The sequence below is a fragment of the Lissotriton helveticus genome, chromosome 11 (genome assembly GCF_964261635.1).
Source record: "Lissotriton helveticus chromosome 11, aLisHel1.1, whole genome shotgun sequence".
Taxonomy (NCBI): Eukaryota; Metazoa; Chordata; class Amphibia; order Caudata; family Salamandridae; genus Lissotriton; species Lissotriton helveticus.
This window is the reverse complement of record NC_136072.1, coordinates 560770235-560793594: the sequence shown is the minus strand read 5'-3', so window position 1 is coordinate 560793594 and position 23360 is coordinate 560770235. Positions and strand designations below refer to the sequence as shown.

General features: G+C 48.6%; 1 protein-coding gene across 11 annotated transcripts in view; it reads right to left on the bottom strand.

Annotated features, from left to right (window-relative positions):
* Window positions 1-23360, bottom strand: part of TACC1 (transforming acidic coiled-coil containing protein 1) — an 875899-nt gene that overhangs the window by 354798 nt on the left and 497741 nt on the right. For 7 of the 11 annotated variants that reach the window (XM_078666332.1, XM_078666333.1, XM_078666330.1 and 4 more), the window contains one exon: window positions 14822-14937. Coding sequence is in view for 7 of the 11 variants with exons in the window: in XM_078666327.1 (XP_078522453.1) it covers window positions 14822-14937 (116 nt within the window). In the remaining 4 variants the exon portion in view is untranslated. Of the gene's footprint in view, window positions 1-14821; window positions 14938-19053; window positions 20296-23360 lie in introns of those variants that run through there. The other 4 variants (XM_078666323.1, XM_078666326.1, XM_078666324.1 and 1 more) reach the window with 4 other exon arrangements.

Genomic DNA, 23360 nt, shown 5'->3' with positions numbered 1-23360 from the left:
ACAGTACATCTTTACTGGCGCTAACAGACTACAGGGCACGCCAAGGCAGTCCCATATGGCCTTGGCTTATTTAACATGAACGCTCACTCGTGTAACATGAAACTTAACTGACGCAGGGGAGTTTACGCCAATCCGCATCCTACCAAGTGCCGGCTGCTATGTGAGACATTTTATAATTTGAGTGTAATTATGAGTGACAATTCAATAGCTCACAGTGCTGCTTTCTCGTGAAAACGAGGGGAAAAACAGTTGCTCCACAAGGGCTCGAAATTAGCGGCTCAAATGACTTGTGCCCTAGCGCATACACTGTTTGTAGGCTTGTATATTCACACCTCATTCACACCCATACATAATATTTATTGTACCTGTAAAACAATTGAACCCCTAGTATTTAAAATAATAGCAAGCCTCCTGTATAACTTCCTGGAGTAAATACGGGGACCTATACATAGCTGACAGTTTGAGACTAAGTATGTGTGGCATATCCATTCATTTTACGTGTGACATATGATGTCTAATATCTAGCACTTCGCCGCATGTTAGAAAAAGGACTGAAAAGAGATCAGCCGTAGAGCCTATCAGTATGAAGACCACCTCTTGTGTGGTGAATGGGACCAAGTTATAACGAAAGTGCTTCGAAAATAATAACATAAAACTATACTGGATTTCCTTTAAGATTACCTGCGGGTCAGACGCAAGGCAGAACTATCGAATTAAAGTAGTCGTGCCTTGCCAAAGCGTCAGGTTACTTTCCGAAACATGGCCCGGCGTGCAGCATTATCTATAACTGCAAATGCCTTGTTTTCTTTGAGCAGGAATCGCAAGGTGTGGGTGCGGGGAGCAAGCCTAATAGAGTAGTTGGTGTGTCATAGGCACTGTTACCGGAAAGATATGGGTCCCAGGATAGAGATAGAATGAAAATTACAGCCATGATCAAATACAACAATAAGGAGGAGACAGGCGTCCTCGGTGCCACTGCACCCGCTGCAGCTACGCTCTTGTTTGCCTGTCTCAGTGAGGGAGTCTCTTCATATAAAAACAGGAATGGGTTTATTCTCAAATCCTGTCCAGCCTCCAGCTATAATATTATTAAACCAGTTCTATCACATGCTATGCTGATGACATACTCCCACCCACACCGTTGTAGATAACTACCTGCAAAGCTGATCAGTTCCCGTATGGTTAGAGGGTTACTTTCCATTTTTATTCCTGATAATAGCAGAAAGAACACAGCACTAATCTCTGTCATACATGGGGCTTAAGGTAATGTATTATTAGGAATAGAAGCAGGGCTCGACTGAAGGATCGCTTTCAATAAGTGTATAATGAACCACTCGCACCCTCCATCGCCAGAGAAACTGTCCTGCTAAACTCAAGATGACGCTGGTCGAATATCCAATATTTATCTTGGGTGATATGATCGTAGGCATGTCATTTGCCACCAAAATGCCACACATTGTAATGGAATGGTTAGACAACTTATAGTAAGATACCATTGGGACAGGAAGTTGCGCATTAGCCTCGACTTCCCCCTATGCCGGGCTCCCAAACCGGACCAAATTGGCGTACAGGGGGGTCAATGAATTTGAAAATATTCTTAACTGCCCATCCTACAAGATGAACAATACTGATGACGTTTAAGGCTTGTGCACTCGCACCTGTTCATAGAGACTTATAGGGAAGGCACAACCGATGCAGGGTGGAATTACAAAGAAGTAACATGAATCAAGGGTTAGCACCGCACGGCTGGTCCCCATTCAAATCGTATAGTGCCCTTCCTTATAAATAGCTTGTCAATTTCATAATAGGGGTACATGTGAACACACCAGAATAGTTATTTCAGCCTACCAGAATTACCTACTTGAGTATCTGTGCAACCCTTTCAGTTTGGGGCCCGGGCCTCTAGGTTTGTGCTTGTCTGCTAGGCTGACATGGCTACTCTACACCCCTCATTTTCCGGGCTAGCGGCATCTAAAAATTCCGATTTAGGTAAGAGGCCTAAATATTTGAGGCTAGTACTGGGAACTGAGCTAGGGGACTTGCTCCCATGGGGGGGAAAGATGTGTCTTTGGAATACCATGATGCTACCTCTAAAAATGACGGACAATATTGAGCATTTCTTTAACCACAGGCAACACCCATCAAAAACATATCCAAACACGCCGAAGATTTCAAAAAGACATATCATTCTCCCACCCACAGCCAAGGCTTGATACAGCCGCGGTACACACCAACGTGCTTCGTTAAGGAATAAATAATTTAGCCAGAAGACCATCTACGTATCCGGCACAGGTAAGAACTAGTGGTCCCGGACGTCGTTCCTAACAACTGCAATTACTCAAACCATAAACATACCGTAATGTCAACCTGCACGCACGAGAGGCTGAAGAAGGAACTTGTGTATGGATTAGACGCGTGCATCAGCAGATGTGAGAATACAAAGACTTGGATGCGCGATGAAGGTGTAGACCAAGAAGTTTACAGAGATTCAGACTGCCCCTTTGAGATGATATATTTTTTCGCTCTCCAAAACCTTCACAGCAAAATTCTAAAGACTGCGGGCGAGTCCATTTTTTAACAGGGTGGCGTAATTAGACATTCATCCGTACATATATCTCGTGCAAAAGAATTAAGCAAGTGCAGGTACACAAACTACTGAGTACCCGAATGCTCCTTAGAGGTACGGCAATCTCCCTTAAATGATTAGCAGCAGTACTGAACTTGCAGGTAACTCCCTTTCAAATCACACGACGTTAATGTACTCTGCACGAGACAATACCAACCCATAATCACTGCTTGTATATGACAATATAAATGAGGTGAGACTTAATGTAACAGAAGCCAGATGACAAAATTCGCGCTGTACTTGCAAAGGAAGGAGACTAAACATGACTATGACCCCATCTGATAATACTACCTAGCAGGAGGCCTGATGCAACGAATCGGATACCTGAGGCCCCCTCAACACCACACCCTCCTGTTTGCCAGCATACATACCTCACAAGGAGTGGTTGCAGGAGCTGCCTGGTCAGCGCGGCGCCGGGAGTTCGCAAAAGGGGGCGCGGGGGGGGCGAACAAAGGGGCGGAGTCTGAAATAAGAATGGCAAAATTAGGTATAGAAGCCCACACCAGAAGTGCTGCGTGGGTCGGAAGCAACAGTCACATGCTTAAGAAGCTGAACCTCGTGACTAACACCGCAAGTCATAGAGAACCCGGCTGCATCGCAAGCCAGGCGGAGCGAAAAGGAAACATAATGGGGGAGGGAGGACCCGAACACAGTATCCTCTTAACCATGCATTCCACGGAAATGTCCGTCAAAATTGTCCTCACTTACTCACATGCGCCGATATCGAAGAACCGTGACCCAAATTCACCGCCAACAGGCGCCATACACGTCTTGCGCCGGTCAAAGGAAACAAACCACCACCAAAAATAGCCGCACTGGACGCCATTACCCTTAAGCGCCGGACATCACACCATGGTGTCCCTAAAATGGCCGCACCCTTCAGCCATTACACACGTGCACCAGGATAGTAGTAAGCAACTGCAAGGAACCAGGACCATCCCCACGCTTGCCCATATATGCATGTATATTAACAAACCACACTGCGTTATAGAATCGTGCCGTTCTTAGTCGTTGGGAGACTGGTGACCCAAGTGTCAGCACAACAAACCTACAACAGACATGCCGCGAAAGGCCCGAGGATGGCAGACACCCAACAATGGTAAGACTGAATGATGTGCTCGGAGTGAATACACCGATGTCGCAGAATTTTAAATATACCCATAATGCGAGTAATAAACTGAATTAGCGCCGCGGTCGGAAGCATGCCACAAGCAACCACAGCCGCCGCGTTATGGATCCGAATAGCCCGGGGTTAGTGCAATGAAAATGACTCCATGCCTCTTACAACCGCCCCTACGTGACAAGTCCCGGGCCGCAACCACAACATGCCGAAGATGACTCAGTTTCCCCCGGGGCGGAAATCAGCATAGAACTGGCGACGCCCGCCTGTGAACACCTCGCACCAAGATACCCGCGGGGCTGCGCTCAGCACAATACGGCACCACCCGTGCTCCAGCCGAACTCCCGACAACTTGCCCCACAATAAAGATGACCGCAACCCATATGCGCAATACTTATTGCCCCCAGAAGTGCGAACCCGCCCGACGCACCCGCTGCTCTACCCAGGATGCGCTTGAACCCGCTTGAGCCGCGACGTGACAATACCACCGGCAGCAAAGGCCTCCACGCCCACGGGACGAGACCAGCCGACTCCCCCGGCAGCTACCGCACCTGCAGGAGACCCCTACTGCCATCACACCAAGCACACCCGTTACTTGCGCGCAAACCAGCCACTCAGAAAGTGCCACGATTCAACAGAGTCAAGCTGAGGTAGCGGTATGAATCTATCCCCCGCGCCCGGGTGCTGCTTTGTTCGCGCCCCCTCACAGACTTCAAACCTCGGGCCCTGCTGTTCTCCCGCCGCGTAAAAAGGGGGGGGGGCGCAATGCAAACTGGTGTATCCCGCAATAAACAACGCCGGGCAAGACTCACCGCACCGGAAGACGCCAACAAACACGACGCCAGACCATCGAGGTGCCCCCATGGGACCTCGGCACTGAAGGAGACCTCCAGCCGACAGGAAAAGAGAGTCCCTCTCGAGGACACTACCACGCGTCGAGGCAAAAAGAGTGTCCCAACATGGAACAGCGACGTCCGGGGCGGCAAAGAGGCCTCCCCAGCAGGGCAGAGGTCTGATGAACTCCAGACGGCTCCTCCCCACCGCCCCGGACGTGCATCACTACCAGTCTCCACCAACCAGGGGAGACTGCCTCAGGAGAGGAACTACTGCGTCATGCGGGGGCGGGACAGCCCTCCGTGACTAGGAGCCCGCCCTCCTGATGGCCACTGCGTGGCCTCGGGCAGGCGCATTATTGTGGCTTGTGGGGATAAAAAAAACCTGTTGGAAAAGTGATACGCCAGCTGGCCTTCTGACCAGCAGAGCTATCTCTCAAGCTTATCCCAGCCATCAACATCTCCAAGCTGTTTCTGCTCCTCAGCCATTCCCCCGCTGATAACGTTGAAAGATATCACAAAAAGACGCCCCTTGCAGGCACTTAACAGCTGTGACAGAAGCAAAGGTAAACAAACAGCGACAGAGGGCAAGCCCTGCACCGACCCACATAACAATGGAAGTATTTCTGCAAAAGGCAGCCAGAACAGAGGGTGGGGGCTGGGAGGCGTCGTTCCCGCGTTTTCTTCCCCAGGGCTTAAAAAAGCTCTCTCGCAAGGCGTTCAACTACATCCTGTAGGTGCTACAAACGGAAGGGGCAGCAGTGCAAACCTCCCTCACTGACGCAAGGAGGGGGAGGGGGGCGGTGGCAACGTTGAGAAGTCTGGAAAAACAGCGCATTCCTTTAATATGATTGTACTTCCCCATATCACTCTGCAGAGGACACTTCTGCCAGCCTCGGCCTGCGCTGAAGGGAATTAGTGCCGCAGTACGAGCAGGGTCGCTCCTTTCAAGCTGGGGAGATGCTAGGCCGCGGAGCCCTGAAGCTTCACATTACAGCTGAATCCAGAGATGTATATTAATGAAAGTTTCAGAAGGACAAAAAGTGCAACTTCCTTATCAGTAAGACTTTAAGATGGCGGGTCAAACTGGTCTGGACCCCACCCACAACGTCTCGACCCACAACCTTAGATCGGTCTCCCAATGTGAGACAGTTACATAAGTGGATTTACACCAGAGAGGCAAAAAAAGAGGGTCTCTGTATCAACCGCACCCTATACCAGCTGCATATCGAGCAACTAAGCACATTGTTAGTGCATGGGAAACAGCCACAATGCTTACTAAGAGAGACATGAAGAAGGGAAACCTACTTTAACTCTCTGAAAAGAAAAATAATGTCTAATTGAATGTGAATAAAATGTCTAAAGAACAACAAGTGAGAAGAAATTGCTGAAAGATGATATAAGAAATTGTTGGAAGTTGTGCTCCGTGTTAAACCTCCTTGATTCAACCCAGACAAGAGACTCAACCGGAATGAATACATTAAACATAGGTTAAACGTGCACAGGTCAAACTGAGGAGATCAAGAAAATTAAAACATTTGATAACAATCAGAACTTTAGACATGTTGTTCACGCTCTGATGTTTTTAACATAATATGCTATGGCAATGACCTTCTGACGTGCCTTTCCTAAAGCCAGGCTTGCACCCTAAAAACAACACTCCAAGCTCAGCGCATCTTGTGGTGGACATCTGGAGTAAAGACCACCTAAATCCAGTGCTGAAAGAGCTCAAACGGCTCCACTGGAACCACAGTGCTCTTACAAGCTCGCCTGAATTATCTATGAACAGGCCCACTAGAATTATGCGGCAGGAGAGGGATAAATTATGCTGTAGGGTTGACTAAATTATGAAGCAAGAAAGCACAAATTAGGCAGAGCAACACAACACATTTCTAAGATGGTATTACTTCCTTATTTTGGCATTTTTACACAAGTTAACACTGTCTGTGCAAATGTTTCACCCAGTTAGTACTAGTTTAAACACCCAAATACAAAAAAAGCGACGTGGGGACCTAGTCAATATTTGAAAAGGGCCTTCCATTGCACTGAAACATGTCAACATTTGTATTAACTTTTGATCCGTATGAGATAGAAGCAAACGTTGCCATAATCTGCAGAATACGTAGCAGATAATGGTCTATGTGGTAAATGAGACATTCCTTAAATACTCAGAAAACACTTGGGAATCACATAATTCCAGTAGCTCTGCTTAGAAAGCAGTTAATGAGCATACAAATATTTCTGAGTAGGGTTGAGCTTCTACCAGCAAATGTGCTTCATTATAGAAGTCCCTAAACGAAAACACAAAACACTTGTTAGCACTTTCCCCAGGGCGGCCCTGAAACTATGGTATTCTCACCCCTTAAGGAAAGATCTCCTTCAAACATGAACTCCAAAGATTCTTGCCTACCAGTAATCACCAAGTTATGCCCATGTGATTCATACACTAACCCTGGCTTTCTAATTTGCTGCTGACTATTTCCAACGTTAATATAACATGTAAATACTCAGACACTATATTGGCCAATTGTGACTTATTCTAAGTAATGTATGCACAATGGTGACATTTTCTTCAATGGTGCTTTACAGTTACCTGCACATGGAATGATGACCTGCCACCAATCTCTATTTGCCAAGCGATCCTGACTCATTTCAGTATATTATTACAAGTTAAATGTTGTACATATCTATCAAGTTTATACCATGTGCTCCTCTGCTCTTGCAAGGACCAGTCTCCCTAACTTTACCATGCCAATGATCCTTTACTTGCATGAACAACTTTCTTGCATTTGCCTATAATATTCTTATATGCACACATGACTATCTAGAAAGATGTTTTCAGTGCACCCGTTTCTTGTGTATTGCAATTGTGCAGTGCTCCCAAGTCCTTCAGGCTTGGTCGGTGCTATAAAACACCCTGAGAATGAATAAATCCTCTCTTCAAGAGAAGCAAGCAATATAACCTGTCTACTGAATGGATATCAGAATCAGTGACAACTCAATGTATGTAATGTACAAAAATAAGAATCTGTAATTTGAAGGTTACACCTGCATCTCTGCAACAAACACATCAGTCCAATGGGTTGATCCAAATTGGGTTATCCTAGTAGAATTTAGACCTGGAACCTGCTCAGTACAGACAAAGCTCAACATAAACGATCTGTGTTATCTTTCCAATAATGGCAGCTGAGGTCTACTGAATAAATTTCTATATCTGCATCTGAAGCATCAACATACCGAGCTCCCTTTCTTGCTGCCTCACTTGACCTGCAGATGTAGCCATCACAACATATCCGTGGGAAAATGTTCTACTGTGAAAGTCTGTGGGCTACCTCAGCGACACTACTTCAGATTTCAGTGCCTAACTCCGCTTTTTATCTCTAGTTTGATGTGGAGAGTATCACTGAGTTGATTAATTCGAACATCTATTACCCTGCAAATTTCAGAACTTTTTTTATTGTTAATGTTGGCCCACCCAAGAAAGACTTCACATCATTTGTGTCATCATTTAGCAGATGGATAAAAGTGGTAATTATGTTGGCCTAGTCTCAGGCAGGAAAATCATTAGCTGGGACTGTTCAGGCTCACTCCACCAGAGGAATGGCGGCTCATGGGCAGAAGAGAGCATCAATTGTGGCCACAGAATAATAATCAGTATGAAAGTGCAACTATTAACAGGAGCTATGTTCCCGACATAATAAAGTATGTGTTTTTGCATTGTTTGCATTATCTCCTGGTTTTGTTTAGTATTTTGTTTGTGACAGGGTTGCAAAGAAGTTGATTTGCTTTGGTAGTTCTGCAAAAGGAATGGCACTTGGAGCAGGTGAATAGACAAAGCCTCGATTATTTGCCAGACACATTAATTTCTCCAATTCTGCATTCTTCGTCCCTTTACTTTATTCCCTCCCTCATGCTCTCAGTCTTCATGGTGGAGATGGGAGCTTAAATATTACAGGAAGGAAGGGGAAAGTGTGTCCCCCTTACATAGAGGGTGATCATAATAACAGGAAAGGAAGAGGGAGGAGCTTGGCGGGCATCCGAGATGGCCGCTTGAGCACAGCGCTCTCCGGACCCTCGCCGCTCCCGGCATTTTATCCTGGCTGAATCCTGATTTCTTGCAAGAATTCGTGTAGGGGACGTTTGGCTGATTACCCTGGCACTTTTCAGAAATCGATTTGGATCTCGTATTCCTGAGATATGGTGCTCTGAACTTTTGGGCTCCGCCCTTGAGGTGCGCCCGGGACGGGGTGCGGTTCTGTAGCCGTCCTGCAATTGAACAACAACGGCAGGAGATCTGGCCTTGCGGGTCCCCCCTTCCTAAGTTTCGGTTTCGATTCCTTTCCGACTTGGGCCACGGATGTGGATGTCGTGTTGCGACTGAGACTTGGAGGCTGATCGGCTGTTGGGCTCTCGTGTGACCTATTTGCTGGCTTGGCGACCTCTACCCGAGTTGTGCCCCCTTTTTCATCTACTTTTGATCCTGTACTTTGGGTGTCGGGCCCGTCGACCTGGTGGCTTGTCCTGTGACGCATCTTCAAAATGGCGGGCAGAGGGGACAGAGAGACGCGCAAGACGAAAACACCTCTGCGCGGAGCTCCAGTTCAATCAAATGTCATGGACCGTTATACCCATTCTAAGGGGTCCCCCGGAGCTGCCCTGCCTGGTTCTAGTATAGCGTCCGAACGAGTTTTGGAAGAGTCGGCGGAGCCCTCCCTACAGGATATCATGGGCGCCATCTCGGGTGTGAGGGAATCCATCGGCCTACAGTACGAGGCCTTGGCCCACAAACTTGACACCGTGGCTATTGAGGTGAATCTGATTCGTGCTGATCTCGGCAAGACGAATGAGAGGGTACAATCACTGGATATTAAATCCTCTAGCCTTACGAATGACGTCTCGGAGCTCCAAACAGAGATTGGAAATCTCCGTCGGGGGAACGACTTCATGACCCGTCGCCTGGAGGACTTTGAAAATAGGGCGCGTCGCTGCAATGTTCGCCTGGTTGGTGTACCGGAAAACCCTGAACCCCACTCGGTGGATCTCCTGGTTGAGGATCTGGTCTTGAACCATCTGGCCCCTTCTGGTCTCACAAAATTTTTCACGGTGGAACGCGCACATCGTGTTCCAGGGGGCAAAGTCAAGCCGGGAGCCCCGCCGAGACCCATTGTAGCGAAGCTTTTTCATTATAGAGACCGGGACGCTATCCTGCAGGCCTCGCGGGTGAAGGGCCCGGTGGCCTTTGAGAATGCTACGGTGAACTTTTACCCGGACTTTTCCCAACAGGTTCAGAGACAACGTATGGAGTTTCGTGGTGCCAAGAAACGTCTCCGGGATCGGGGCCTACGTTACGCCATGCTCTTTCCCACCAGACTCCGGGTCGAATACAATGAGCGTACCCTTTTCTTTGATCGGCCAGATGCTGTTAATGACTGGCTGGACTCATTGCCTGACCGTCCTCCTGAGACGGACTCCGCCGCTCACCCTGGTGGTGCCGAAGGTGGTGTGGAGATCTAACTGTTCGGCTCTTATGTCTTATTTTGCATACATTCTCAGGAGTGTTGGCCGGCGTCCCTCTACATTGTGATCATTCTGTCTTTCGTTTGTTATTTTTGTTCTTGCTGAGGTCGGGGGGTGGATGGAACGGAGACCTTTCCTCCTCCGGGGTCTTTGTGTAGAATAGGGGTTCTTGGGCGACAGGCACACTGCAGGTTGGGGTGGCTCTTTAGCTTTTTGCAGGGGTGCAGGGTGGGGGGTGTTTCTCTTCAGTTTGGGGGAGGGGGGTTGGGAAGTTTTTTCTTTTCTGTGTGTTGTTTTCAAGGCGAGTTGCTCCTGTGTTTGCTGCTGTTTCTGATGTCTAGCTCATGGACGAGGGGTCTTGGCTCGGGCGGCTGGGATGGGGGGTAGAGGGTTGAAATTTCTTTCCTGGAACGTTAATGGCCTGGGAGATCGTATTAAGCGCAGTGTGGTTTTAAAATGTATACGACGTTTGTCACCGGACATTGTTTTCATGCAAGAAACCCATTTGATTGGTAATGTTTGTTATGCAATGAATAGATGGGGCTACCGCCTTGTGGCGCACTCGGGGTTTACCTCCGGATCTAGGGGTGTGGGTATTCTTGTTCGAACCTCCCTCCCCCTGGCGATCGATGAGGTGATTCATGATGACCGTGGGAGATATACTGTCCTGGTGGGTAGGTATGAGGGCCGCACCCTATCTCTCTTCAATGTTTATGTTCCCCCGGGTTTGCAGGCCTCTACTTTTACTGACTTGGGCCGTGTTTTGTTAGATCTCCCTGATAGTACTCTCTTTCTGGCCGGTGATTTTAATTCGGTGCTTTCCGGCCTTCACGATCGCCATCCCCCTAGAGATACCCCGCAGGCTCAGCAGTGGTTGGGTGGGTTTTTAGATACCTTTGGCCTGGTGGACTGCTGGCGACTGTTGCATCCTACTCAGCTCCAATACACCTTCCATTCTGGGGCTCATGGCAGTCTGTCTCGGCTGGATTATTTCCTGATGCCCGCAGCCCAATCGTCGGCGGTTCGTGAGATTTTACATTTGCCGAGGGGTATTTCTGATCACTCGCCGCTCTGGCTTCGTTTTGAGGTTGGGGTAGAGACGGCGGGCCGATTGGCTCCCATTAACCCTTGGTATCTTTCCTCCCCTGAGACTCGTACCCTCTTGCTCAAATCCATGGATGCATATTTCCTGGAAAACGAGGGATCGGTCTCTTCGGCGGTGTCCCTGTGGGAAGCCTTTAAAACTGTGATTCGTGGACAGGCCCTTTCCTTGATTGTTGAAGCTAAGAGGGCTGGGAGGAGGGAGGTGGTGGACCTTGAGGGGGAGATCTCTGCTTTGGAGGACGAGTTGGAATCCGGTGTCACGCCTGAGAAACTCCATGCCCTGGGTCTAAAACAGTTTGCATATAAATCTCTGGTCACTGACGCTGCAAAGGTGATGTTTCGTGAGCAGCAGGGCAGATTGTACGATGTGGGTGACAAGGCGGGCAAACTCCTAGCGTGGTTGGACAAGAAAGAAAGAGTCAATCGTGTGGTGCCCGTGATTCAGTCTGCGAGTGGTGAGAGTGTGATTGATCCGACCGCCATTGTTGATCGTTTTGCGGAATATTTCCGTGTGGTATATGCTCCCGTGTCTGTGAGGGATGTTGCCGACTCCCGCCTTCTTCTGCGTGATATCGCTTTGCCCTGTGTCACCGACTTGGACCGTATTGCTTTGGACTCCCCTTTTACGAATGATGAGATAGCCGATGCAGTTCGATCGCTCCGTTCGGGCAAAGCATTGGGCCCGAACGGTTTGCCTATTGAGTTGTACAAATTACGCCCCGATAAGGTGGCGCCGTATCTCCGCGCCATGTTTCTAGAATCTCGTGAGCGGAACATGCTTCCTTATGATCAGCGTCTGGCGACAATCGTCGTCATTCCCAAAGAGGGTAAACCGCGTGACCTCTGTTCCTCGTATAGGCCCATATCCCTCCTAAATGTTGAACCTAAGGTGTTGGCTAAACTTTTGGCGACCCGTCTCCTTTCGGTTCTTGGGGAGCTGGTCCATCCGGATCAATCTGGCTTTATCCCGCATCGCAACACTGCTCTGAATTTACGTCGCCTCCACGGCGCGCTGGCGAGGGCGGGGCTTTTGACTGAACCGGCCATTTTGGCGTCCCTGGATGCCTCCATGGCCTTTGATACTGTGGAGTGGCCCTATTTATGGGCGACACTTGAGAAATTTGGATTCGGGTGCGAGTTTATTAGCTGGGTTAGGCTGTTGTACGCGGAACCTCTGGCGCAAGTTGTAGTGAACGGTAGAGTGTCGGCCCCCTTCTCCTTGGGCAGGGGTACCCGTCAGGGTTGCCCCTTGTCCCCTCTGTTGTTCGCGCTCGCTCTTGAACCGTTGGCGGCCTGGCTCCGTTGGGAGCCGTCCCTTAAAGGTATTCGTTGGGCCCCGGATTTCGAAGACCGCGTCTCGCTTTATGCGGACGACATCCTCTTGTATCTTACTTCTCCTTGCAAGTCTTTATCTGTTTTATTTGACGTTCTTGCGTCCTTTGGCGCTAACTCAGGCCTCGTCATCAACTGGTCTAAATCCTGTGTATACGTTTTATCTGGTATCTTGCCTCCGTTGCCGAGTAGACTTCCTCTTCAGGTGGTCCGGGATGGTTTCAAATACTTGGGAGTTTTTGTTACCTTGGATCCGTCCCTTCGTTTTGATCGTAATCTCCTTCCCCCGTTGCTTAGGCTCCGTTTGGACGTTGCCCGCTGGCGCAAACTTCCCCTGTCTCCACTGGGTCGGGCGGCCCTGTTTAAGATGATGTCACTACCGCGGTTTCTCTACGCTCTCCAGAATTATTATGATCCTATCCCCAAGACCTATTTTCGGGAGATCGAGAGCCTTCAGAGGCAACTTATTTGGGATGGGCGACCGCGCATTGCTCTCGCGAAACTTTCCATCCCGTGGTACGATGGGGGCATGGCGCTCCCCGATATTAAGAGATACTACTGGGCTTCCCATCTGTCCGCTATTAATCATGCTATGTTCTCGCCGGGTCGTAATCCGGCGTTTGAGATGGATAAACTTCAGCTTCCGGGAGGTGACTTTAACAGAGTGCTCTATTCTCGTTCCGCTGGGCGCCATCTTGTGGGACCTACTTTGACGGTGTGGCGTGCTGCGAATGTGAGCCTGGGCTGGGAGGATCGCTTGACGTTGGCGACGCCGCTTTATGCTTCGGAACGTCTGGGCGGTCTTTGGTCTTCCAAGGGTTTTGACCGTTGGGACTTGATTGGGATCTCTAAAGTGGGGGATATATACTCTAAGGGTTCTGTGCGCCCGTTTCAGGCCCTCCAGGCTGAATACGGCCTGAGTAGTCGGGAATTCTTTCGTTATTTACAGATCAGGCACGCTTTGGTTTCGGTGTTTGCTCCTGGTGAGATTCCGCCTGACTCTTCTCCACTTGAAGACCGTATCCTTGACGAACATCTTCCTGATAGCACTATCTCCCTGATCTATAAAAAGTTGATTAACAATCGGACTGACTTATTGGCCCGACTTCGGGAACAGTGGATGGGAGATGGGTTGGAACTTGATGATGAGGATTGGCAATCGGCCCTCTCCTCTCCGAAGGAGGTGGCTATACCGGCTCGTCTCCGTTTGGTCCAATTGAAGATCCTTCATCGGGTGTACGTGACGGGACCGCGACTGATAGTGATGGGCTTTTCCTCCGATGGACTGTGTAAGCGTGGATGTGGTTTGCGTGCTAATTTCCTGCATATTCTTTGGGAGTGCCCGATGGTGGCTGCTTATTGGGTGGCTGTGCTTGATTTGATGAATGTGGTGACAGGGATATCCTTGCGTCCGGAACCTCGTCGCTGTCTTTTGAATGTTTGGGAGCCCACGGACTATTCGGTGGCACAGACTAGATGGGCCACCCTGGGCTATATGATTGCGAAGCGAGATATTGCGCAACTTTGGGGGGCCTCCAGGCCCCCTGCCCTCTCGCAATGGGAGAATAACATGGATTGGTCCATGTTCCGTGAGAAAACTGTCTATGTGGCCAGGGGCAGACCCAGGGCATGGGTGAAGGTGTGGGGTCAATGGAACGAATACCGTGGAGACATTTGTACTCCTCCCCTTGTGGACACTATCGAGATTACCCTGTCTCCTTAGGCTAGCGTTCCCGGAATCTTCATATAGGGACTGAGCTGGTGTCTCCGGCTCTCCCCCCCTTCTTCTTCCTGATCTCTGCCCCCCCCCCCCCCCCCACTCCGCACTCCTTAGTGCTTAGGATATTGCTACTGCACTTCCGCTGCTGTCCTCCCCTTGCGTCCCTTGGGCTGACCTTCAGTGATACACTCTCGCCTTTTTGTATGTTTGTTCTTTCATAAATATAAAACCTGTTTTTGTCCTGTAAAAAAAAAAAAAAAAAAAAAAGGAAAGGAAGAACAACTAGCTTGGGAAGGGTGCTGTTTGTAGGGCAGAGTGACAGTCTACTATTTCAAAGGTAAGTAATGATTAAAACTGAGGCAACCCTACGTGGAACTCGGAGGAGAGTTATGTCTAAAATAAAACAAATAAAAACTACCAACCATTGAAATATACAGCTATTGTTCTCTGGTGATGTAACCAGAGGTCGACAAGCCTCAGAGCACATCTGACACCTGCAGCACAACCAAATAAATTCAAATAACAGCGCAGGGATGGTGCGCGAGCCATGCAAAGCAATATGTACTCACCGTGAGCTTGGTGTTGGGGCTCCTGCGGCCCTGGGGGCGGGTCGTAGGGCTCGCGCACTGGAGATGGAACTGGAGTTTCCGCTTCAGGTGTGTCAAAGTTGCCTTCAGAGTCCGAGCTGTTGGGAGGGGGGAGAAAAACAAGGTGAGCGACTCCTGTCAACAGCAGCCGGACGCATTCTTCGAATTCCAGAGCTAGTTCTCCCCTGACACACTAGTCCCAGACTCTAGCCAGGCTGGAGCGAAGAGGGCGGGAAACATGCTGCTGCTTGTGAAAGCGTTTTAACCAGCAACACAAACAACAAAACAATATTTTACTGCAGGGCTGTCCAACGTCAGCCCAGAAGGGCCATCCCTTTCAGCTTTCCACATAAAATAAATGTACATACAATGAATCTAATGTAACTTAATTATCTAGTCACTGACCACCCTGAGAAGGGCCGAGAAGGGCCTGGAGCCGGCCCTCCTGGACCAGAGTTGGACACTCCTGGTTTTAACGTATTTGTCTTCTAAAATACCTGTGAGTTTAGACGTGTTGCTAAAGTTCTGGGTGGTGCATTATTTGTACATAAGGGTTTCGGCGTCTCTAAGCGCCCCATACAAGTGTTTCTACATCACTGAGGACATCACATCTGAGAAACTATAAAAGCTTCGACCAGGCGTTGGTGTGCAATGGTAAGCCCATTGCACAGTTTAGCTGGACGCATTTCAGTTGCCAATTGCTGTACTTAAGATGATAACTGATAACAGTAAAGTGAAACGTTTGCTTATAGTGTTACTTGCATAAAAACTGCAAAAAAAATAGTAGCACTGACACAAAATGTACCACTTTTATTTATTTTTGCAATTGTATATAGCCAGACATGGCCCAAAGGCATCACAGTGCTTTACAACAGTAGCATGATACACGTGTACAGCGAGTTACAGTTATAATAATTACATTCACACATTTGAATAGGTATATGCAACTAGGGCAATTGCTGCAGATTGGTCAGAGGCCGTACACAGTTCAAGCATCGATTAAGATGGTGGGAACACATACCGAAGGTAGTTCGTATTCTGGTAGAGAGTACTTAAGCACGGTCCAGGGTGTTCAGCCGAGGTGCCTGTCCAATAGGAGGAGGTTGAGGTACTTTTTGAGGTGACAAGATAGGTGGTTAGGCGGAGGACGGGAGGTAAGGAGTTCCAGATACTTCTGGCACTACTGAAGAATGACTGGCGCATGTACCGTTCTCGGCTGAAGGTGGTGGGCTCAAGGAGCAAGGATTACATCGAATTACTTGCAGTTTAAGTTGTCAACCCAGCAGCATTATCTGGTCCTCTCCTGATACATAATTACAGTAGCCTTGGGTATAACATTCAGGATGAGGGCATGATCAAGCAGAGGGTGAAACAACAGGGGGCACATTCCTAGCAGAGGATGTGTATACTCTTCAGTGGTGCACAGTTAACACCATTGTTATACTATTACAGGTTATGTGGCATTTTTGTTTGTCGTGATGTATTTCAAACTTTTTGATTATTTTGTCACTTTTATATAGTTGGGGAGAGGTGTGGCGCCGCGGCCAGGGCGACTGACGCTGGAATCTGGGGATCAGGGTTCGATCCCCGGCTCCGGCGGCAGGTTAGCCCTTGCACCATGTGACTCTGGGCAATAGCTCGCTTAATCTTCCCGACGGCCCCCAGCGCCTAGAGACCCTTAGGGGTGATTGTGCGCTTTACAAATGTGGATTATTATTATATTATATTATTTTGGCTTTAAGCTGGTACAGAATGTTGTTGACTGGAAGCCCTATTTTTGGGTTCATGGCATCGGTCAGCATACTGGCGAGGGGTAAAGGGCCAGGCATAGGCACATGCATATGAATTACAGGGCCTACAAAGGGGTAGTGTTAATTCCATCATGCCAGAAGTGATCCCATCATACTAGTAGTCAGGAGCTGGTACTCAATGTGCTCATTAACAGCAACGGCTCTACTGTTCAACGTTATAAATTTGGAATTGCCAGAGAATAGGTTTTATAACTCGATGTTTTGTATAACGTTATTTTGGGAGTGAAATATACATCTTTGAACAGAATTTACCATCTCATTCATATTTCTGCTAAACTAAATAAATATTTTTTTTACTAAAAACGAAGTTGCATTCTGCAAAAAACTGGAATGTACATCTCTTCAAGACAAATCCATATTGAGGTAGATTCGGTCAGGTAACAAAAAATCCAGTCACTAGCAGAACCTGAGATGTGGATCTTAGGGCAAAGCCTGCGGTTTTGGGTCCTAAATTTGCTATTTTGGACCTTCTAGTCAGAGCAGACTGCCCTGGCTACATCAGCTTGCCTAATACCAAGTGTCCATCAATCCACAATGTAAAGCGTCCTGCAAACAGTTTTTCAGCCATCTCTTTGGACCGACTTCATACCCTCCAATGTTTGCCTGCAGCTAACTGTTGAGTGGCTCTTCTCTATGGCCTGGCTGTGTTGCAGCCAATCAAAGATGATACAAGTTCTGGGATTCAACCATACAAGCTCTAGCGCCTAGATGTGCCAGCTCATTGGGCAAGCCATGCCAGAACAATGGGAACGCCATGGCCCCCAAAGGGACAACCTACAGGGAAGACATTTATTTATATGTTGGAAGGTGTAAAGACACATCCATGCCTCCACTTTGAGAACTCCACCTCCTGACCTTGCAGCCTATAGGGGTTTGTAGCTCAGGCTTCAGTTGTCTTGCAGTCCGCATCATGAAGACAATTCTTGGGGTTGGTCATGCGATTTCCATGGCCAAGCATACAGTCTCTAACAGATAATGATGTCTCCAGGTGCTAAGTGTGCCATGTCTCTGAGGTGTGCAAAGGATGGCTGGGTTTAAACTGGAATGGCATGGGAACAAAACAACAATGGATTTAGGCCAGATCTCTGTGCTGGGGTGAATGTTTGACATTCTGTCCGTCAATTGTTAGGCAGTGGCACCAAGGTGGACTGACCCTCCCACTTTCACATGCCATCTTTGAAGCCTCCATGATCTGTCCATACAGTATTCAGGGGCCAACTGTGTGATTTCCAAAGGGTACCTGTACAATTTGGATGGGGAACCTGTGCAACCTAGATTAGTGTCTATGCAGCCTTCGGGGATTGGCCGCACAACCTATACAACGCCTTTAACTGATGGAAAAAAAAAAGTCGTTCCCTTGGTGAGCAAGTGAGTGAGAAGAAATTACTTGGTCAGCACAACTATTCCCATAGAATGTAAAATTAGAGGACCCTAACAAGCCCCTGTGGAAAGGGGGCGGGAGGCAAGCAAAGCCAATTAACACATGCGCAATATATGTGAGACCCTGGGTCCCTCTTCACATCCGCCGGGGGAGGGCATCATTTTGCGACATGCCACTAACAAGTTTGTAACCCGCTTCTTGCGCTGAATAACATGATTGGCAAACGATACCCGGGGGACAAACTCGGCAATACGTTGCAATACTTAGCCCAAGTGCTGAAGCAAAAACTAATGCTGTTGTCTGACTTATTGATTTAAAAAGCAGTCCTCAGACCCGCTTACTTCTGCTAACCAATCCACTTAGCACGAGTCCCTCTGTCCTCGCTATTTTTATCTGGACTCTCGGCAGCCATGCCACCTCTGGTGCAGTCTTTCTAGAGCTGCTCGCGCGCACCGAGGACACTAACACCCATTCCACAGATACATTCCTTTTCCGGGGTCGCTTCCCATCCGTATTGCCATGGGCAGCGCGTGCACCGAGCCCTGCAAAGCCAAGGGTATCTTAGGAGCCCACCCCACTACCGCATCCACTCTTGAAATGGACATGTATGTTATGTGTATGTGCTGTGACCACCGTGAACATTGATGTGCCAATTTCTCCGGAGTCGTAACTGTAAACAAGATTAGGAATGCACGCGCCACATCACACCCTACTTCCTGCCTAGCTCCGCCAACCAGAGCCCACCCATGGCATCCATCAGCGCTGCCCAACAGCCCTGCCACCTGCTGATGTTAAAGATGGAGACAGATACTAGACGCTGTCCGTGCAGATACAAGGTTACATTAGATAGTAAAAACATCAACGCCGTATACAGAGAGGAAACAGAGGGCACTAAACTGCATCGTTAAGTTGGGGCCACACTGGCTACACAGGGTCGCGCGCTATACTGAGCGTGAGAGATCACAAGCAGCAGCTGTGTTGACACGAACCTTGTGATCTCCGGCAGATCTCGCTGTACTGACCTCAATGATTTGTCCTCCGCCTGTTGGTCGTCGTCTTCCTCCTCCGGCTCCTCCTGCCCTGCGCCTCCACGGACAGCAGACCACGTCCACTTGGCCCACTGCACTGGCGACAGGATCTGCCACGGGCTGTACGCCATGTTTCTGAGCGAGAAAACCCCCCGAAACCGTCCCTTCTAAGGTCCTCTTTCAAAATGGAGGGAATGTGAAAAATGTAGAGACAGCGCCTGTCGGCGGAGCCGCGGATGTGGTTAGACGAGAAGCATCAGGTTCATGCAGCTCGCAGCTTCCTCCTTGGCAGCCTGGAAGAGGAAGACGAATGTGTGGGGGCAGTGAAGGCAGCGCTGTGCGAGGCGGAGTGCAGCCTACGACTACACCACTGCATCTCCTGAAGGCTGATACATTCAGCCTGCCTCACTCCCACAAGTGACTACCACCGGCCGCCCCCTCCCCCAGGAGGCTGGAACATTCAGCTCCCTCGCACACTCATTCCCGCCCTCCCTAGGGGGCTGACTCAGTCAGATTGTCTCACTCTCACAGGTGACTACCACAGTCAGCAGCCCCCCACCTACTCTGTAGAGGGTGCAATAAACTTCCACAATCAGCACCAATTTCCCACACGCAACAGCAACCACACTGTGTACTGCCCAAATCTGCGCCAATTTCTCACCCCCACATGATTGCAGCTCCACATAATGCTGGTAAATTAAGAGCCAAGTTTCCCATTCCTTCAGAACTGCACATCAACATGGAGCTATTTCTACAACAAGCAATCCCCCAACACCACGGTGACTGGCGCAACCAGCGCCTCTCCCTCGCAGCACCCTCTCCACGTAACTAACACCAGTCACCTCCCTCATTTCCCAAAAGCGACACACATGGGGCTGCCACATTCAGCACCTTCCGTCACATACGCACGCACCGGCACAGGCAATCTCAGCAGTCAGTATCCCTTCACTCCAAGGGCACCTCACGCTCAGACTGCCCGAGGGTGCGCCCTTTTCTCGCGCCATGGGAACATCCAGCCGGACTGCCAGAATCAGCTGGCTGGAGGATAGCTGGAGGCAGCTGCGAGGGGAGACACCCCCCTTCCCAGACTGTACTACTCTGGAGGGGGCTGGGGAGGTGTGCCAGTAAGGATGTGCGACTTCTCCTGCTGAAAGTTCCTCTATCTCCCCACAGAAGCCCAGGCTGTGCACTCGCCCTGGGAAGGAGTGATGCGACTTCAAACAGAGAAAGTTACATAAAGCCGGAGTGAGGACAGGAATGCAGAGTGCGACCGACGAGTGATGTCAGAGGGCCGCTCCGTATCTCCAGCCAATCCTGACGGAGGCTGATGCACACTGCAGACACTGGCATTTTGTCTTTGCTGTTTTAGCGCTTTTCCCCGGTTTAAATTTGCGATCATTTTCCTTCAACCTCACAGTTTATTGGCAGGTGTATTCAACCCGCCCATCTGCCTATGTACTCAGAGTGTGCATGCATTGTTAGAACTGGAGCCGTTGCTGTTGTGTTTAGATAGAGGCGCAATTTCTTCGCAATAATGCAAGAGAATCGTGAGTTGGGAGCCAAACGCCACTATTGGCGAATTAAGGGTGCTAGACAGGGCTTTACTTTGAATGAAAAACACCGTGGGGTCTCTTAAAGGGGCGTGGCTGATGTAATTAGGACATGCCTTAAAAAGTAAGCTACACATGTGTGCTTAGCATTGTGTGCTGCTGACTGGTAATTTGCTGCTTCTGTCATTGCATCCAGATAAATAATACAAGTAAAATTACACCTACAAGAAGCCAGGAGACTATTGACTTAGCCAATGGTTGTTAGTTGCATAAGAAACATAAGCAACAACTATGGCTTCAGTTTTTAGAATTTTGAAAATGCTTCGGTTCTGAAATTAGGAGACTGTGAAAGAACTATGAGTCTCTTCGAAGTTACCGCAAAGGCAGTAAAAGGTGGTACTGTTGCAGAGTTACGTTTTTTTTTTTATCCTGAGGGTGAGGGCAAAAATAGAGAGCCCCATAGAAACTGTCCAAAGACCTGCTTTTAGGTCTCGCCTATGCAGCGCACAAGCGTTGCATAGGAGGGACCGCTTGGCATATCTCTGTACTTTATTGGAAACACGTGCATGTTTTGCACTCTTTCCAATGAGTACTCGTGCATGCAGAGCATTTGCCTTGCGGGAACGAGCAGCGGCACCATCTGTTTGCAATTATCGCGCATGCTGCTGCTCGCTCCCGCAAGGCAAATGCTCTGCATGCACGAATACTCTTTAACTTTCACGTCCGCGCTGGTCTTTCAGCGCTTAAGATTTACAAAGTGCTATTGAGTTGAGTGATAAACCTACCATTTTTTTACAGAACCACTTCCCCTACAAACAGCCATTAAAAAATTACTCTCACTACGCTACAAAAGCTATTTATAGTCCATACAAGGCCAAATCCCAATGCACTCAAATTCGGATTCTGTGCGTGTTTTACTGCGCCAGGCTTTACTGTCTGCATTCTTTTTTAGCCCATCGCTGTCTGTTTGTGGGCAGGGCTTGTTGCGAGTTGTTTTGCTCTCTGCTGGGCATGGACAGTAGTGCTAAAGGTGGGCTGGTCGCTGCAGCAGCAGGGTTGCAGACTAGGGCGACCAACCGTCCGTAAATTCCATAGACTGTCCGTAAATTGGACCTCACGTCCGTTGTCAATGAGGATCATTTAATGGACGCCTTTTGTCAGTAATTTTGGCCTTGCAGGTAGCAGAGCTGTTCCCCTGTGAGAGGCCTCAGCTCCCCGAAGGAGCCGCCTCGCACTTATGCTCCAGCACAAGAGCAGCCGCACCCTGCCCATTGTCATTCTGTATGTGGCTGATTGCCACATGTAGAATGACAATGGGCCAGTTTGGGCTGCTAACATCACCTTCCATTCCTGCTGAGTTCAAAGCTGTCCGCAGGATCTCAAAGTGTACCAAAGCCTTCTTATTATCATGAAAGTTAAGCAGAGTGTGGGGCTGCTGCCCCATTTAAAGCATTTAGAAAGAAACAAACAGAGGAATTTCCACTTCTGAAAGGACCGTGAGCGGGCTTGATGGCTCTCCTGCCCCTCCCACTCTTGGAACTCGGCCTGCTTATGAAAATGTGAAATCACAGGCTTTCAAAAGCGCATTTAAACCGTTAAGTAAATGAAACCCACAAGTGCTCAATTTGTATAAAAAACAAACATTTGCAATGCAATAGGTCTCGCATTGATTAAGTTTGAGCAATTGGCATTGCTAAATATTGCAACACCAATTGCAACAAAAGTCTATAAATTGTAGGCCACAAAAATGTGTCTTTATTTTTGTAGCAATGGTGGCATGCTGTACTTTAGATGAATATGTTTAAAATTAAAGTGTGCTATATTGCAATTGCTACAATAGTTAATTGTGGATGCATTAACAATTGATGTGTGCAATGATGGCTGGTGGTGTGTGTGCCTGTAGAAATTGTGCACTGATGGCTGGTGGTGTGTGCTCGGTGGAAGAAGGCACGTAGTCCTCTTTCTTTTACATATTTCATAATACTATCATTTTAAGTGTGCTAAAATGTAAAAAAAAAAAAACAAACAGTGACACACACACACTGGTGCATAACTTAATTGCATAATATGGCCTTCCATGGCGAATAATTTAGTGAATATTGCCACATACCTCATGCGCCCTTTAATGCTGCAGGATTCTAGTTTGCACACCATGTTACAAAAGCATTGGGGATGACCATGTGGGCACCTAACACCATATTGTTTTAATGTGAAAAGCTAACGCTACCTTAAATTGAGAACAGACCCGTTATGAAGTAAGATGTAGCACCTGACCCAGCGTGGAACAGTAAAATAACGGCAGCACAGAGAAGACGGCCGCAAGCTGACGACCTTGGAACTGGGAAGCACACGATATTGTGCGGCTTCCGTGCGGGTTGTTGTTGCTGCTTGCACTTCACGTACGTGTCGCGAACTGAATTGTCTCCAGGCGCAGCCTTTTTGCACCTTGATGTGAGAGAACGAGAAGTTACGGCATATTGGAGAGCGAGCAAGGTGGAGGGAGTGACAAAGAGTGTCTGCGCGCTCATGAGAGAAAGAGGAACCAGTGACAAAGAAGGCGGGGCATGTTCTGTCAGAATTATAGCCAGGAACCGGTGCTGGACAGAGAGGGCCAGAGATAAAGGCCCGGAAGGGTGGGCGGGTGGGAGGGGATGGATTTACAGGCAGTGCATGAGAAGGAAAGAGTGGGTGAGCCAGGATAGAGGGGAAAGCACGGACTAGGGGGGAAATAGCAAGTGACAAATATAAGTG